Genomic DNA, 15038 nt, shown 5'->3' with positions numbered 1-15038 from the left:
TACAGAACTTGAGTTTTGGAAAATAGGTATTAAAAAAAATGAAAAGGAGCTGTAGAAAGGAGGAGGAAGCAGGCAGAGCAGAGGGATCTGATTGATGGGCCTCCTGTGCTCATCCAGGAAGGGTAGGTCCTGATTAGAGGAGCAAAAAGGAAAGAACCCACCTGCTGTATTGCAGGCAGCATTTATTTTGCTCAAAATAAGAATGAGAGAATAATGACTCTGAAGTGGCCAATTATTCCAGAAATAATGAAGCCATGCTTCACAGTGTTAGTTTTAAAGCAAATGTAAATTGAAGTTTTTATGCTTCCTTCCCAATCACCGTTTTTGTATATCAAATACAAAGGCATGGTATTTTCCTGTGTAGTAAGAATGAAGTTCCCAGAAACTGTTTTGCTAGCAGGGTATTTGATTATATGTTCAGATAATCACAACACAGTGTCTTTCCTGGTGTGTGGTAGAGATATGCACACATGTGATTTGCATTTGATTGGAACCCTTCTAAGTAGGCAATGTAAAGGATCTCTAAATGCATAATCCTGCAGCACCTGTTTAGTTGCTCTAAGTAAGCAAATTCCGGATGATATCAAATCATGAGGAAAAACAAAGTAAAAATGCTGGGATCAAAAGATTTATACTGGTCTTCTGACCTTAAACTCCCCTGTGTATTAACTATTTTATATATGTCTATCTCCTCCTGTTCAATAAACACATTTATTTATTTATTTATTTATTTATTTATTTATTTATTTATTTATTTATTCAGTTTAAATCCCAGTCACAGCACCCACCCTTTTCCAATCCTGCCCTTACAAATCGCTCCTCCCATTGCCCCTTCCCCTTGGGTACTACCCCACTCTGGGACATCTGGTCCCAGCAGGACTATGAATATCCTCTCCCACTGAGGCCCAACCAGGAAGTCTAAGTAGGGAGAAAAGGATCTAATGTCAGGGAAAGATTCCAACACAGCTCCCAGTCATTTTGTTGGGGGACCCAATATGAAGACCAAGTTGCACATTCACCACAAATGTGTAGGAGTACTTTTAAAAGCAACACTTATTTTATTATGTAGTTTTACAAAACTCAGTGTGTATTGACCTGGGAAAATCCCAGACAGTAATTCTTCTGTACTTTGAATCCTGTCAGAAATGTGTTTAATGGATCAAGAATTAACAATGTGGAATATCCTCCACAAGGCCCCCTGGGAAGTAGAATGCTTACATTAATGAATCACTTGAGAAATAAAGTTTGGAATCCACGAACTCTGTTAAGCTATCAGGCAAAGCACATCATACTTCACTGGATTATTCTTACTATCTTTTGACTTACAGTTGATTGAAAAGAATTGCAATAAATTAATTTAATAATGTATGTCTAAATCAGCAAGGATGTTTTTGGTGTTAATTGGATAGACTGTTTCAAAGACCTTGATATAGGTAAAGTTGGAGGCAGAGAGACAAGATGAGTGTTGACCTTGGATGTTCTTGACTTGAAGTTCAATTAGTATGCCTGTCTTCAAAGCATGGATAAATGAAGATTCATCAAGCTAAAGAAAACGGAACAAGGATAGATGAGCAAGTCAAGGTTGAGGGTAATAAAACTGGATCTGGCAAGTTAAGCTTGAACTGATTAGTTTCTCTGTTCATCAAATATTAAGGCCCTTCTATATGCCAGGTACTATTCTGAGAGGTGAGGTTGCTGTCTGCAAAAAGCACTAAAGGTCCCATGGTGGCTCTGGTGTGATAAAATGACATTCAATAACGAAGTAGGTACAGAAATAAAGTAAAGATTTTTCAATGATATAGTGCGTAAAACATACAATATGTTGACAAAAAGATCAAGTGGGACAGGAGGCATTTTTGAAAGACTGGTCTGAAAATAACCATCCGAAGAACTGATATTTGATCCTGCAAAGTGGAATGTAAGCAGCCATAAGAAGCCTAACAGAGAGAATGCTTCAAATGGTGCAAATCCTGGTCAGAAGGGAATAAACTCAGCATCTTGGAAGCTCACTGAGCTTGTAAAGGCAGCATGCTGTGTGCTGTATACAGTGAGATGAGCATGCAGGAGGTGAACAAGTGATGAGATTTCTTAATCCCAGGCTAAAAGACTTTGGTCCTTAGAACACAAGAGTGGGAATATACAAAATTATTAACATATCTACTTCCAGATGACAGGAGGAACTATGGGAGAGAGTAAGAATATACTGAAATGGCAGATAAGCACTGTGAAGAAAGTCAACATCTAACAGAGGAAGGAGGGAAACCATCAGTATCATAACATAAAATGGAAGATTAGAAGGAGGGTAAAATAAAGGTTACAATCTTTCAGACTGAAAGCCATGCCTTAGTTAACTTTGTCAACTTGACATAGCCTAGAGCCATACTAGAGGAACACCTATCTTGAAGAATTTTCTAGATCACCTTGCTCTTTGAGAATGTCTATGGGGGATTATTTTGATTGTAAATTGAGGAAGGAAGGTCCAGCCTACTGTGGATGACACCATTCCCTGTGCAGGTGGCCCTGGGCTATAAAAAAGAGATAGCTAAGTATGGACATGGGAGAGAACCAGCAAACAGCATTACTCCATGATGTCTACTTCAAAATATTATTTGTGTTTCTGCCCTGAATTTCCTTAATGATTGACTGCACCTAATAAGTTGAAATAAATACCTTTCTTGAGAATCTTTTGGCCATGGCGTCTGCCAGGCACAAGTATGAAAGATAGGACACATCACATATAGTTTCAAGAATGAGTGTGCAACAGAATTAAATGGAGTGAACAACAGGACAAAAATATTTCTAATGCAAATACAAATGAGGATGTTTAGTGAGATTCTTTTCTTTTTTTCTTTTCTTTTCTTTTCCTTTTTTGGATGCAGTTACATAAAATAGTAGAAGGCTAATCAAACACAGTAGGGTAGGTATCATAAAGCTAAATGAAATAAAGAGATGATGCAGAATGAATCATAGCCACACCCAAATAAGGACGCTTTTAAAGGTATTTATATTACTGGAGAGACAAAATGAAAAGGAGGCATTTTAATGATAAAATTTGAGTATATTATATCAAAATTCTGAAGAGAAAATGAGAGATCACGCAAGGTACTTACAAAACTGACAAAATCACAAACCCCATGGCACCAAGTAAGACTAGCTCTTCTTTGAGCTTGTAGTCATTCGTAGTTGTCCAGAGTTCCAGGGATGGGCTTAAACCCAAATACATGTTGACAACACTGATTGATTGTAGGTTATTAAAGAAAAAGAATGGAAGGAAGGAAATAAGGAAGGAATGAAGGAAGGAAAAATATAAGGAAGAGGAAAGAAAATACCTGTATTGGGAAAGTTGGGAGGTGAATAGTCCCATTGGGAAACATGATAATATTTTATTAAATTTATGTGTGAAATTCTCAAAAAATGCTATTATGAAGTTTTAAAAAGGGAATAGTTTAAACTCAGGGAAAAATAGAACTGAAACATTTATTTATTGTTTCTATGAATTATATAACTTTCAATTTAATGTTTCAGCACCTACTAATCACCAAAATGAGCAAATTGTTACCTGCAATAGCTTGTTTGTGAATCTAGAGTTTAAACCTAAAAGATAATATTGTATGTCTCCCTATTTTAATGAGATATTAATGTTTTTGCTTTTTAAAATGTATAGATACTACAAAATTCTTAATTAATAGAAAGCAACAAATTGTTAAAATTCTGTGTGCGTTGAAGCCAGGCAGTCGTGGCGCACGACTTTAATCCCAGCACTTGGGAGGCAGAGGCAGGAAGATTTCTGAGTTCGAGGTCAGCCTGGTATACAGAGTAAGTTCCAGGACAGCCAGGGCTATACAGAGAAACCCTGTCTTGAAAAACAAACAAACAAACAAAAAACCAAAACAAAGCAACAAACAACAAAAATTCTGTGTGCACTCATTCAAATTAACTTCACATTTATTTTAATTTGAATAACATACTCTGTGTGTGTGTATGTGTATGTGTGTGTGTGAGAGCAACAGAGAGAGAGAGGGAGGGAGGGAGAGAGAACCGTGTACAAATTCAAAGGAACCTTTCTTTTTTCTTTCTTTTTCTTTTTTGTGTATGAAAAAGCAGGAGGGTTTTATTCCACAGAAGAGGAGCATGAAGGGGTCCCTTATTCCAAAATGGAGAAATAGAGACTATCAGTCATGCTCACAGGCTAGATTTAAAGCATATTGCAGGATTGGGATGCTGGAGTAGATGACCTTTATCTTACTTCATCTCTAAGGGCATTACGTTACCAAGAAGGTCTGGAAACTTGCTGACCCGTTGTCTTTGCTTCAGGCTAGGTAGCTGGGCAGATTCTAGTTTTTCAATAGCTGCTTGAAGCCTTGGTTTTGTTTTTTCTGTTTTTTTTTTTTCTTTTAATAATTGCTTGCCTAGGCTTGCCTGGACTCGCTCAGTTCTTAGGCCTAGTCTTCGAGACTGACAATTTCAAGTCTGTCTTGAAGTCAGCCTGTTTTATTACTAGACCTGACTCTACATAGTTCACCACCAGAATCCTTGTGATTCTAAAATGTTTGTCTTCAGCCAGCCTTGAGCTATTGAGCATGCAGTGCCCATGTTCAGTCATATGCCTATGCAACAACTTGACTTCTGAGTATAGCAAGCTCAGGATACTCCAGAATAACTGATACAACCATGTCCATCCTTCTCTAAAAGAAAGCCTGTTCACACAGTTTCAACAGAAAAAATGTGGATATTAATCATTTTTCTAAGGGCTAGATTTTTTCTTTAAGGTTTAGGTATCAAGGAAAACCAAGTTTGTCTGCAAGTCAGTTACAAAATCTTGATTACAAATTGCTTTGGATTCTCCCTTAAGTGATGAATTCTATATTCTTCCAACAGTATACCTAAAGCTGTTTAAAAGGAATGAATGGTGGTTTTATTAACAAGTTTTAATTTCTTCAAAACAAATTTTAGTTAGGGAAGATTTGCAGTGCCTCACCATATGGATGGTATTTGCATAGGAAGGGATCTATTTATGTTTCAAAAAGGAAAGATTACACATGCTTAGCAATTATTTAAGCAGGAACCCTGATGAAGAGAATTCTTCCATATTATCCAAGACAGAATTTTGCACATTTACTTTTATATTTTTAGAACTTAAAACACTGAGAAAAAGGTGATTTGATCTAGAATTTTCAAATACAAAGTGTGTTAACTTACTAGTACATGCCATAGAAGGTGGGTCTTTTTCTGCTCGGAAGTAACCCTTTTCACAGTGACAGACTGAAGTTGCTTCCACGTAGGTTGAGCTGTGTGGAGGGCATTTGGAACATTTTGTGTTCCCAGCAAATGCTTTATAGAATCCTGGTCTGCAAGCTGTGTAAACAGGAAAAACAATTGCCTTTTAGTTATTAAATTTTCTGTTTTGTACATGTTTTAAGTCAAACATACTTTGCATCTCAGAATTCAATTTTACACAGGCATAGCAAAGTCAACATAAATGCTAATCTTGATAAGTAAAATTAACTACTTAATTATTCAATTATTAGAACAATCACAATTTTCAAAATTTAGCTAAGATAACTTGGAAGGTATACATACTCATGTAAGTGTGCACACAATTCGTTTTACATTCACACACAACACTGGATCATATATGTGAGGATACCCATACTTGGCTAAAAAAATGATGGGTTTGTGCATTTTTAGGTGATCATGTTAAATAACATAAAATAAATAACATAAAGTCACACTATTCAAAAATATACCTCAATTGATTTTTATTTCCATCTTCAAGTAATTTAGGACTTACATTTTGCCCAAGGTACATCCTTAACAATTATGGTAGTGCTTAAACAGTCTATTGTCTAGGATAGAACTGTATTGTTTTTGAAGTTTTAGCATTATAATATTTTTGGTAATCAAGGGAGTAATTTACAGTTAGGGAGTTATTAACTCCACACAGCAAACTTACCATTAAGGAATCAGCATTTGGTAGGCCTGCTAGAGAAGATCTCTAATCACAGCTACTTAGGATGTTAAAGCAAGAGAACTGAAAATTCAAGGCCTTCCTAGACTACAGAAGTAGTTCAAGGCCAAGCTGGGCAACTTATAAAAACCTTGGCTTGAAGTAAAACGTGAAGGAACAAATGAAAGATTGATCTCAGTGTCAACAATGTTCATGCTTGCCTGGCAAACATGAGTCAGGACTTATATTCAGTCCTCAGGATCACACACACACACACACACACACACACACACTCATCTCATATATCAGTATCACTTTCAACAGGAAGAACATGCCAGCAATAGTCTATTCTTTAACATGCTAACACATCAGTTACGAAGATAACCAATTAAGAGAACTTGACAGTGTGCAAATAATATGTAATTAATTTGCTGACACTTTCATAATTAATACATTCTTTTAAAAATACATGATTTCTAAACTTGATCTGTAGGATGGTCTTAAAAAATCTCAGATGATGTTCATTAACTCAAATATTTGCTTAGTTTTAAAGTTCAAAACAATTTAGTATTGAATAAATGTTTAACAATTTCAAAAAAGATTTTTAAGGTTGTCCTTATTTAGAAGTTAAGTAATTTATTAATCTATTAAAAACTTAAAATCTAAAAAAGTCAATTTATATACAAATGCACATGTAGTTGAGGTATTTGCATTTGAACACATTATTTAAACATTTAAATATTATTTTAAAGGCACAGGGAACTATGTTGTTTTACAATATTTATCACCCTTCAAATTTTACAAATATTATTTGTTATATAGAAGTAGCCTGGTTTTAACGTATGTCTGGTAAGGCATTATTATCTTTTATTTATTTTCTTTTTTTTTTTTTTTATAATATATATATTTTTTTTATTTTCTTTTTTTTTTTTTTTGAACATGAAATGCTTTTTTATAGCATGTTTTACAAGGGGAGGGGGTAAGAGGGTCCAGGTGGTGGAAAAGTACAATATCTTCTTGGCCTGTGCCTTGAAACATGTCATGGTCTATATGGTACACTGCCTTGAATTATGATCTACCTGCAGTTCTTCAGAAGATATGGTACACTGCTTGAGTTATGGTCTCCCTGCTATTCTTAAGAAGACATGGTACTCTGCTTTGAGTCTATCTGCAGTTGCTAAGCAGGATCTTGCAGCTGCCAAGCTTCAGAGGACATTATGCAGGTGGGGAAAGGTAGGGGGTAAGGGTAAGGGCGAGGGTCCTGGCTTCTGGCATCTCCCCCTTCTCTGTTTAGTTAGAGAAGGCGTCTTATGTTCAATCCCAACTATGTGAGTTTTGAATTTGGATGTCTAATTATGGGGGGTCTTAGACAAGTTCACAACCCCAAAACACTGATCTGAGACAAGTCACATCGATGGTCGAAGGCTTTAGGCTGTCGACGATGGGCAACGTCAAGGGACTCTCATGTGGGTGAAAGGAGGGTGAGAGCCCTGTCTTAGGCCATGTAGGCTGCATCCACTCCCAGCACCACGCACTCCTTTTCGGCTGCATTGGGTGGGCCCCTGGGAAGTGGACCTACAATAATCCCGTCATTGGGCTAACTCACAGCCATCCTAGTCTCTTGTATATGTTCAAGTTACCAACCATTTGTCAGTTTGGGGTGTAATATTGTCATAAAGGAAGGCTCCCCAATGTTAGCGGCCATATCAAGGGTGGCCTTGGTTTAGGAAAAAGCCAATTTTTGTTGTGGTGATCAAGAGGCCAAGCTCTCTAGCGAGAGAAATGAGGGCAAAGCCAGGCATACCAGGTACCCTTCTGGAGGGCGTGGAAGTCTAGGGGTCGACCATAGGGGGAGGCAGGGGAGCTGACAGCTGTGTCAGTCTCCTGCGGAGTCACTTCTGGATCCTCTGCAATTTTCAGCTGATGGTAATGAACTTCAACTGCCTTCTTGATGGCAGCATCAACCTGGTTCCGTGGACGACAGGTCACGGGCGATGATCTCTGTCTTGCTCAATCTTGATGTCGTGCGCACATCCTCTCAATGAGGGTCCGTCCGGATGGGTCCTTGCCTCGAGCCCCACGTCTGGGTGCCACTTGACCCGACCGGCGGGTCCTGGTTATTCGTGGGGGCGAGGAGGACTGCAACCTGCTATTCTTCAGAAGATATGGTACACTGCTTGAGTTATGGTCTCCCTGCTATTCTTCAGATGATATGGTACACTGCTTTGAGTCTGTCTGCAGTTGCCAAGCAGGATCTTGCAGTTGCCCAGCTTCAGGGGACCTTGTGCAGGTGGGAAAAGGTAGGGGGTGAGGGTAAGGGCGAGGCTCCTGGCTTCTGGTCCATCTGGGTTAGAACTTCTAATAGCAGGCATCACGGGTGATTCAATTTTACCTGGAAAGAAAAAAGAAGGGGATTCTCAGGGAGATTTCTCTTCCCTGGATGTAAATTGTTATTCATCGTATTTATGATTGGGCCTGGCTTTGTGAGGGTATCTATTTTTTTCATTAATATTTGTGGTAGCCGGTTAGCTGTGCCTTCTGTGGTATTGGGCAGGCATATCAGTCCTCGGCTCCATAAGGGAACTGGGACTGGGGCATTCCCTTTATGGGTATGAGGGTCCTTCCCCATATCTGTGGCAAAGTTTTGTTGGTCTTGGTGGTGCCCGAGGTCACCAACATGGTCAGCAAGAGATTTGCCATGAGCTTTCAGCTTTAGAGAGAGAAAAGTGAACAAGGCATGATGGAGAGTATTTCAGGGGGACTCCTTCTGAGGGGGTACCGTTCCCCCTCTTTTGTTTTTAAAGCCAATTTTTCAGAGTTCTTGTAAAATCAGGGCAGAAGCGCCAACAGTTGCTCCTTCCACACTCAGAGAGTCATGAAGGCCTTATTTAAGGATATATAAATCTATATTAATAATCTTTTGTCAAAGGACTTTTATAGCTCCACTGACAATTAATCAGACTATATGATATATCGATTAGAAATAGCTTTTTCTACTTTTTGTGAGATTACCTCTCTTTTGTCAATTAACTGTTGAGGAAGTTAGGGTTTACCTCTCTCTTGAGAATATTGAACAGAGATTTAAATTCTTTTGTGGAGAGCTTAAAATAGTATCTTAGCCAATTTGCATCTCCTAGAAACTTTTGAAATTAATTTAAAATAAATAGACTCCCTTTTTTTTAAATCCTTTATCTGTGTGGGGTTTTTATTGGGTATTATACGTATTTACCTTTCAATGTTGTCTCCTTTCTCATTCTCCCCCCAAATCCCTTGTCCCCTACCCCTTCCTCCTAATTTTTGTGATGGTGTGCTCCAAACATCCTCCCAGTCCCATCTCCCTGCTCTCGAATTCCAACACAGTAGGGGATCCAAACTTTTGGGGACCTTGGCCCTCCACTTTCACTGGAGTCTAACAAGGTCACCCTCAATTCCCTATACAGGTGCGTGAGTCCCTGCCTTTGTGCTCTCTGGTTGGTGGTTTAGACTTTGGGAGTTCTGGTTGAAACTTTTGATGCTCCTTCTAAAAAGGACCAACGCATTCATACTTTGGTCTTCCTTCTTCTATGTGAGTTTTATGTGGTCTATATGAAGATTCTTAGAAATTGTGAGCTTTTGGGCTAATATCCACTTATCAGTGAGTGCATACCATGTATGTTCCTTTGAGATTGGGTCATCTCACTCAAGATGATATTTTCCAGCTCCATCCATTTGCCTAGGAATTTTGTGAACTGATGTTTTTAATAGCTGAGTAGTACTCCATTGTATAAATGTACCACATTTTCTGCATCCATTCTTCTGTTGAAGGGCATCTGGGTTCTTTCCAACTTCTGGCTATTATAAATAAGGCTGCTATGAACATGGTGGAGCATGTGTCCCTGTTGTATGTTGAAACTTCTTTTGGGTATATGCCCAGGAGTGGTATAGCTGGGTCCCTGGGTAACGCTATGTTCAATTTTCTGAGATACCGCCAGACTGCCTTCCATAGTGGTTGTACCAGTTTACAATCCCACCAACAGTGGAGGAGTGTTCCTCTTTCTCCACATCCTCGCCAACATGTACTGTCACCTGTGTTTTTGATCTTAGCCATTCTGACTGGTGTGAGGTGGAATCTCAGTGTTGTTTTCATTTGCATTTCCCTGATAACTAGGGATGCTGGACACTTCTTTAGGTGCTTCTCAGCCATTCGAGCTTCCTCAGTTGAGAATTCTTTGTTCAGGTCTGTGCTCCATTTTTTAATAGGGTTCTTTGATTGTCTAGAGTCTAATTTCTTCAGTTCTTTGTATACCTTGGATATTAGCCCTTTATCAGATGTAGGGTTGGTGAATATCTTTTCCCAATCTGTTGGTTGCCGCTCTGTCCTATTGACTGTGTCCTTTGCTTTACAGAAGCTTTGCAGCTTTATGAGGTCCCATTTGTCAATTTTTGGTCTTAGAGCACAGGCCATTGGCGTTCTGTTCAGGAACTTTTTCCCTGTGCCTATGTATTCCAGGCTTTTTCCCAGTTTCTCTTCTATTAGTTTCAGTGTGGCTGGTTTTAGGTGGAGGTCCTTAATCCACTTGGAATTGAGCTTTGTACAAGGAGATAAGTATGGATCAATTTTCATTTTTCTACATGCTGACCACCAGTTGGACCAGCACCATTTGTTGAAAATGCTATCTTTTTTCCATTCGATGGTTTTAGCCCCTTTGTCAAAGATTAAGTTACCATAGGTATGGGGGTTCATTTCTGGGTCTTCTATTCTATTCCACTGATCCTCCTGCCTGTCTCTGTTCCAATACCATGCAGTTTTTATCACTATTGCTTTGTAGTACAGCTTGAAGTCGGGGATGGTGATTCCTCCAGAAGTTCTTTTATTGCTGAGAGTAGTTTTCGCAATCCTGGGTTTTTTGTTATTCCAAATAAATTTTAAGATTGCTCTTTCTATCTCTGAGAAGAATTGAGTGGGAATTTTGATGGGGATTGCATTAAATCTGTAGATGGCTTTTGGCAAAATAGCCATTTTTACTATATTAATCCTTCCAATCCATGAGCATGGGAGATCTTTCCATCTTCTGAGATCGGCTTCGATTTCTTTCTTCAGGGGAATGAAGTTCTTGTCATACAGGTCTTTTACTTGCTTGGTTAGGTTCACACCAAGGTATTTTATATTATCTGTGACTATTTTGAAGGGTGTCATTTCCATAATTTCTTTCTCAGCCAGTTTATCTTTTGAGTAGAGGAAGGCTACTGATTTGCTTGAGTTAATTTTATATCCAGCCACTTTGCTAAAGTTGTTTATCAGGTTTAGGAGTTCTCTGGTGGAAGTTTTGGGGTCACTTAAGTATACTATCATATCATCTGCAAATAGTGAGATTTTGACTTCTTCCTTTCCAATTTGTATCCCTTTGACCTCCTTGTGTTGCCTAATTGCTCTGGCTAGGACTTCCAATACTATATTAAATAAGTAGGGGGAGAGTGGGCAGCCTTGCCTAGTCCCTGATTTTAGTGGGATTGCTTCAAGTTTCTCTCCATTTAGTTTAATGCTGGCTACTGGTTTGCTGTAAATTGCTTTTACTATGTTTAGGTATGGACCTTGAATTCCTGACCTTTCCAAGACTTTTATCATGAAGGGGTGTTGAATTTTGTCAAATGCTTTCTCAGCATCTAGTGAGATGATCATGTGGTTTTTTTCTTTGAGTCTGTTTATATAATGGATTACATTGATGGATTTCCGAATATTGAACCAACCCTGCATTCCTGGGATGAAGCCAACTTGATCGTGATGGATAATTGTTTTGATGTGTTCTTGAATTCGGTTCGCTAGAATTTTATTGAGTAATTTTGCATCAATGTTCATAAGGGAGATTGGCCTGAAGTTCTCTTTCTTTGTTGGGTCTTTGTGTGGCTTAGGTATGAGTGTAATTGTGGCTTCAAAGAATGAGTTGGGTAGTGTACCTTCTGTTTCTATTTTGTGGAATAGTTTGAAAAGAATTGGGATTAGGTCTTCCTTGAAGGTCTGATAGAATTCTGCACTAAAACCGTCTGGTCCCGGGCTTTTCTTTGTAGGGAGACTTTTAATGACTGCTTCTATTTCTTTTGGGGTTATGGGACTGTTTAGATGGTTTATCTGGTCCTGATTTAACATTGGCAACTGGTATTTGTCTAGGAAATTGTCCATTTCATCCAAATTTTCCAATTTTCTTGAGTATAGGCTTTTGTAGTAGGATCTGATGATTTTTTTAATTTCCTCAGTTTCTGTTGTTATGTCCCCCTTTTGAGTTCTGATTTTATTAATTTGGATACTGTCTCTCTGCCCTCTGATTAGTCTAGCTAAGGGTTTATCTATCTTGTTGATTTTCTCAAAGAACCAGCTCCTGGTTTTATTGATTCTTTGGATAGTTCTTTTTGTTTCAATTTGGTTGATTTCAGCCCTGAGTTTAATTATTTCCTGCCTTCTACTCCTCTTGGGTGTATTAGCTTCTTTTTGTTCTAGGTCTTTCAGGTGCTCTGTCAAGCTGTTAGTGTATGTTCCCTCCAGTTTCTTTTTGTAGGCACTTAGAGCTATGAATTTTCCTCTTAGCACTGCTTTCATTGTATCCCATAAATTTTGGTATGATGTGTCATCATTTTCATTAAATTCTAAAAAGTTTTTAATTTCTTTCTTTATTTCTTCCCTTACCTGATTATCAAGGAGTAGGGTGTTGTTCAGTTTCCATGTAAATGTGGGCTTTCCATTCTCTTTGTCATTTTTGAAGACCAGCCTTAGACCATGGTGATCTGATAGGATGCAGGGAATTATTTCAATTTTCTTATATCTGTTGAGGCCTGTCTTGTGCCCAATTATATGGTCTATTTTGGAGAAGGTACCATGAGGTGCTGAGAAAAAGGTATATTCTTTTGCCTTAGGGTGAAATGTTCTATAGATATCTGTTAAGTCCATTTGGTTCATAACTTCTGTTAGTTTTACTGTATCTCTATTTAGTTTCTGTTTCCATGATTTATCAATTGCTGAGAGTGGGGTGTTGAAGTCTCCCACTATTATTATGTGAGGTGCAATGTGTGTTTTGAGCTTTAGTAAGGTTTCTTTTATGAAATTCGATGCTCTTGTATTTGGCGCATAGATATTCAGAATTGAGAGTTCATGTTGGTTGACTTTTCCTTTGACAAGTATGAAATGCCCTTCCTTATCCTTTTTGATAGTTTTAAGTTGAAAGTTGATTTTATTCGATATTAGAATGGCTACTCCCGCTTGTTTCTTAGTGCCATTTGCTTGAAAAATTGTTTTCCAACCTTTTACTCTAAGGTAGTGTCTGTCTTTGTCACTGAGGTGGGTTTCCTGTAAGCAGCAAAAAGCTGGGTCCTGTTTGCGTATCCAGTCCGTTAGCCTATGCCTTTTTATTGGGGAATTGAGTCCATTGATGTTAAGAGATATTAAGGAGAGGGTGTTCTTGCTTCCTGTCATTTTTGCTAATAGTGGAGACATCATTTGTGTGGTTATCTTCTTTTGGGTTTGATGGAAAAGGATTATTTTCTTGCTCTTTCTGGGGTATGATTGCCCTCCTTGTATTGGAGCTTTCCTGCTATTATCCTTTGTAAAGCTGGATTTGTGGGAAGATACTGTGTAAATTCAGTTTTGTCATGGAATATCTTAGTTTCTCCGTCTATGGTAATTGAGAGTTTTGCTGGGTAAAGTAGCTTGGGCTGGCATTTATGTTCTCTTAGGGTTTGTATGATATTTGTCCAGGATCTTCTGGCTTTTATAGTATCTGGTGAGAAGTCAGGTGTAATTCTGATAGGTTTGCCTTTATATGTTATTTGGCCTTTTTCCCTTACTGCTTTTAAAATTCTGTCTTTGTTTTGTACATTTTGAGTCTTGATTATTATGTGACGGGAGGTATTTCTTTTTTGATCTAGTCTGTTTGGCGTTCTGTAGGCTTCTTGTGTGATTATGGGCATCTCATTCCTTAGGTTAGGGAAGTTTTCCTCAATAATTTTGTTGAAGATATTTACTGGCCCTTTATGTTGGGAATCTTCACTCTCATCTATACCTATTATCCTTAGGTTTGGTCTTCTCATTGCGTCCTGGATTTCCTGGATATTTTGAGATAGCAACTTTTTGCATTTTGCATTTTCTTTGATAGTTGTGTCAATATTTTCTAAGGTATCTTCTGCACCTGAGATTCTTTCTTCTATCTCTTGTATTCTGTTGGTGATGCTTGTGTCTATGACTCCTGATTTCTTTTTTAGGTTTTCTATCTCCAGGATAGTCTCCCTTTGTGCTTTCTTTATTGTTTCCACTTCCATTTTTATGTCCTGGATGGTTTTGTTCAATTCCTTCATCTGTTTGTTTGTGTTTTCTTGTAATTCTTTAAAGGATTTTTGTGTTTCTTTAAGGACTTCATCCTGTTTTCCTGTGTTCTCCTCAAGTTTTTTGATAGTGTTATTTACTTCCTTCTTGTAGTCCTCTAGCATCATCATTAGAAATGATTTTAGATCTGGTTCTTGTTTTCCTGGTGATATGGGGAGTTCAGGACTTTCTAATGTGGGAGAACTAGGTTCTGATAATGGCAAGTACCTTGGGTTGCTGGTGCTTGTGTTCTTGCGCTTGCCTTTCGCCATCTGGATCACCTTTGAGCTATCAGTGCTGTCTCTGACTGGGGCCTGTCTTTCCTATTATCTAGGTTGTGTCAGAACTGTTTGGGATGGGTTTTGCTGCTTGAGTTAGAGATGAGGCCCAAGATGTGCTCGGTGCTCAGGTGGAAACCAGAAGGGGCCGGGGCTCCGGGTCAGGAGCGGATTCCTGGATCCCAATGAGTCCCAGTGGGTCCCAGTGGGTCCCAGTTGCTCCCTGATTGGGGGCGAGCACTGCCACCTCCTAGCCTAAGAAACTGCTTGAGCTAGCTTGAGCCACGGAGAGCCCGGCTCCCTCTAGGTTCTGTGAGATTGGGTGCAGAGCTGACTCTTGGGATCTGCTCGGGCATAGACCAGAAGGAACCCACACTCCGGGCCCTGGAGTGAACTCCTGGGTCCCAGTGGGTCCTAGCCACTCCCTGTTAGGGGGCAAGCACTGCCACCTCCTAGCCCAAGACCCTGCTTGGCACAGAGGTCCTGC

The 15038-nt window shown here is 38.9% G+C and overlaps 1 protein-coding gene across 1 annotated transcript in view; it reads right to left on the bottom strand.

The window, feature by feature from the left end:
* The window catches only part of Epha6 (EPH receptor A6), a 900945-nt gene that overhangs the window by 512588 nt on the left and 373319 nt on the right, over nt 1–15038 (bottom strand). The window contains exon 4 of the mRNA XM_028760223.1: nt 5200–5355. Coding sequence (XP_028616056.1) covers nt 5200–5355 — 156 coding nt within the window. The remainder of the gene's footprint in view (nt 1–5199; nt 5356–15038) is intronic.

Source organism: Grammomys surdaster, unplaced genomic scaffold (genome assembly GCF_004785775.1).
Source record: "Grammomys surdaster isolate TR1022 unplaced genomic scaffold, NIH_TR_1.0 126398, whole genome shotgun sequence".
NCBI classification, from domain to species: domain Eukaryota; kingdom Metazoa; phylum Chordata; class Mammalia; order Rodentia; family Muridae; genus Grammomys; species Grammomys surdaster.
Note: the sequence above shows the minus strand (reverse complement) of the source record. Positions and strands in the feature narration are given on the sequence as shown.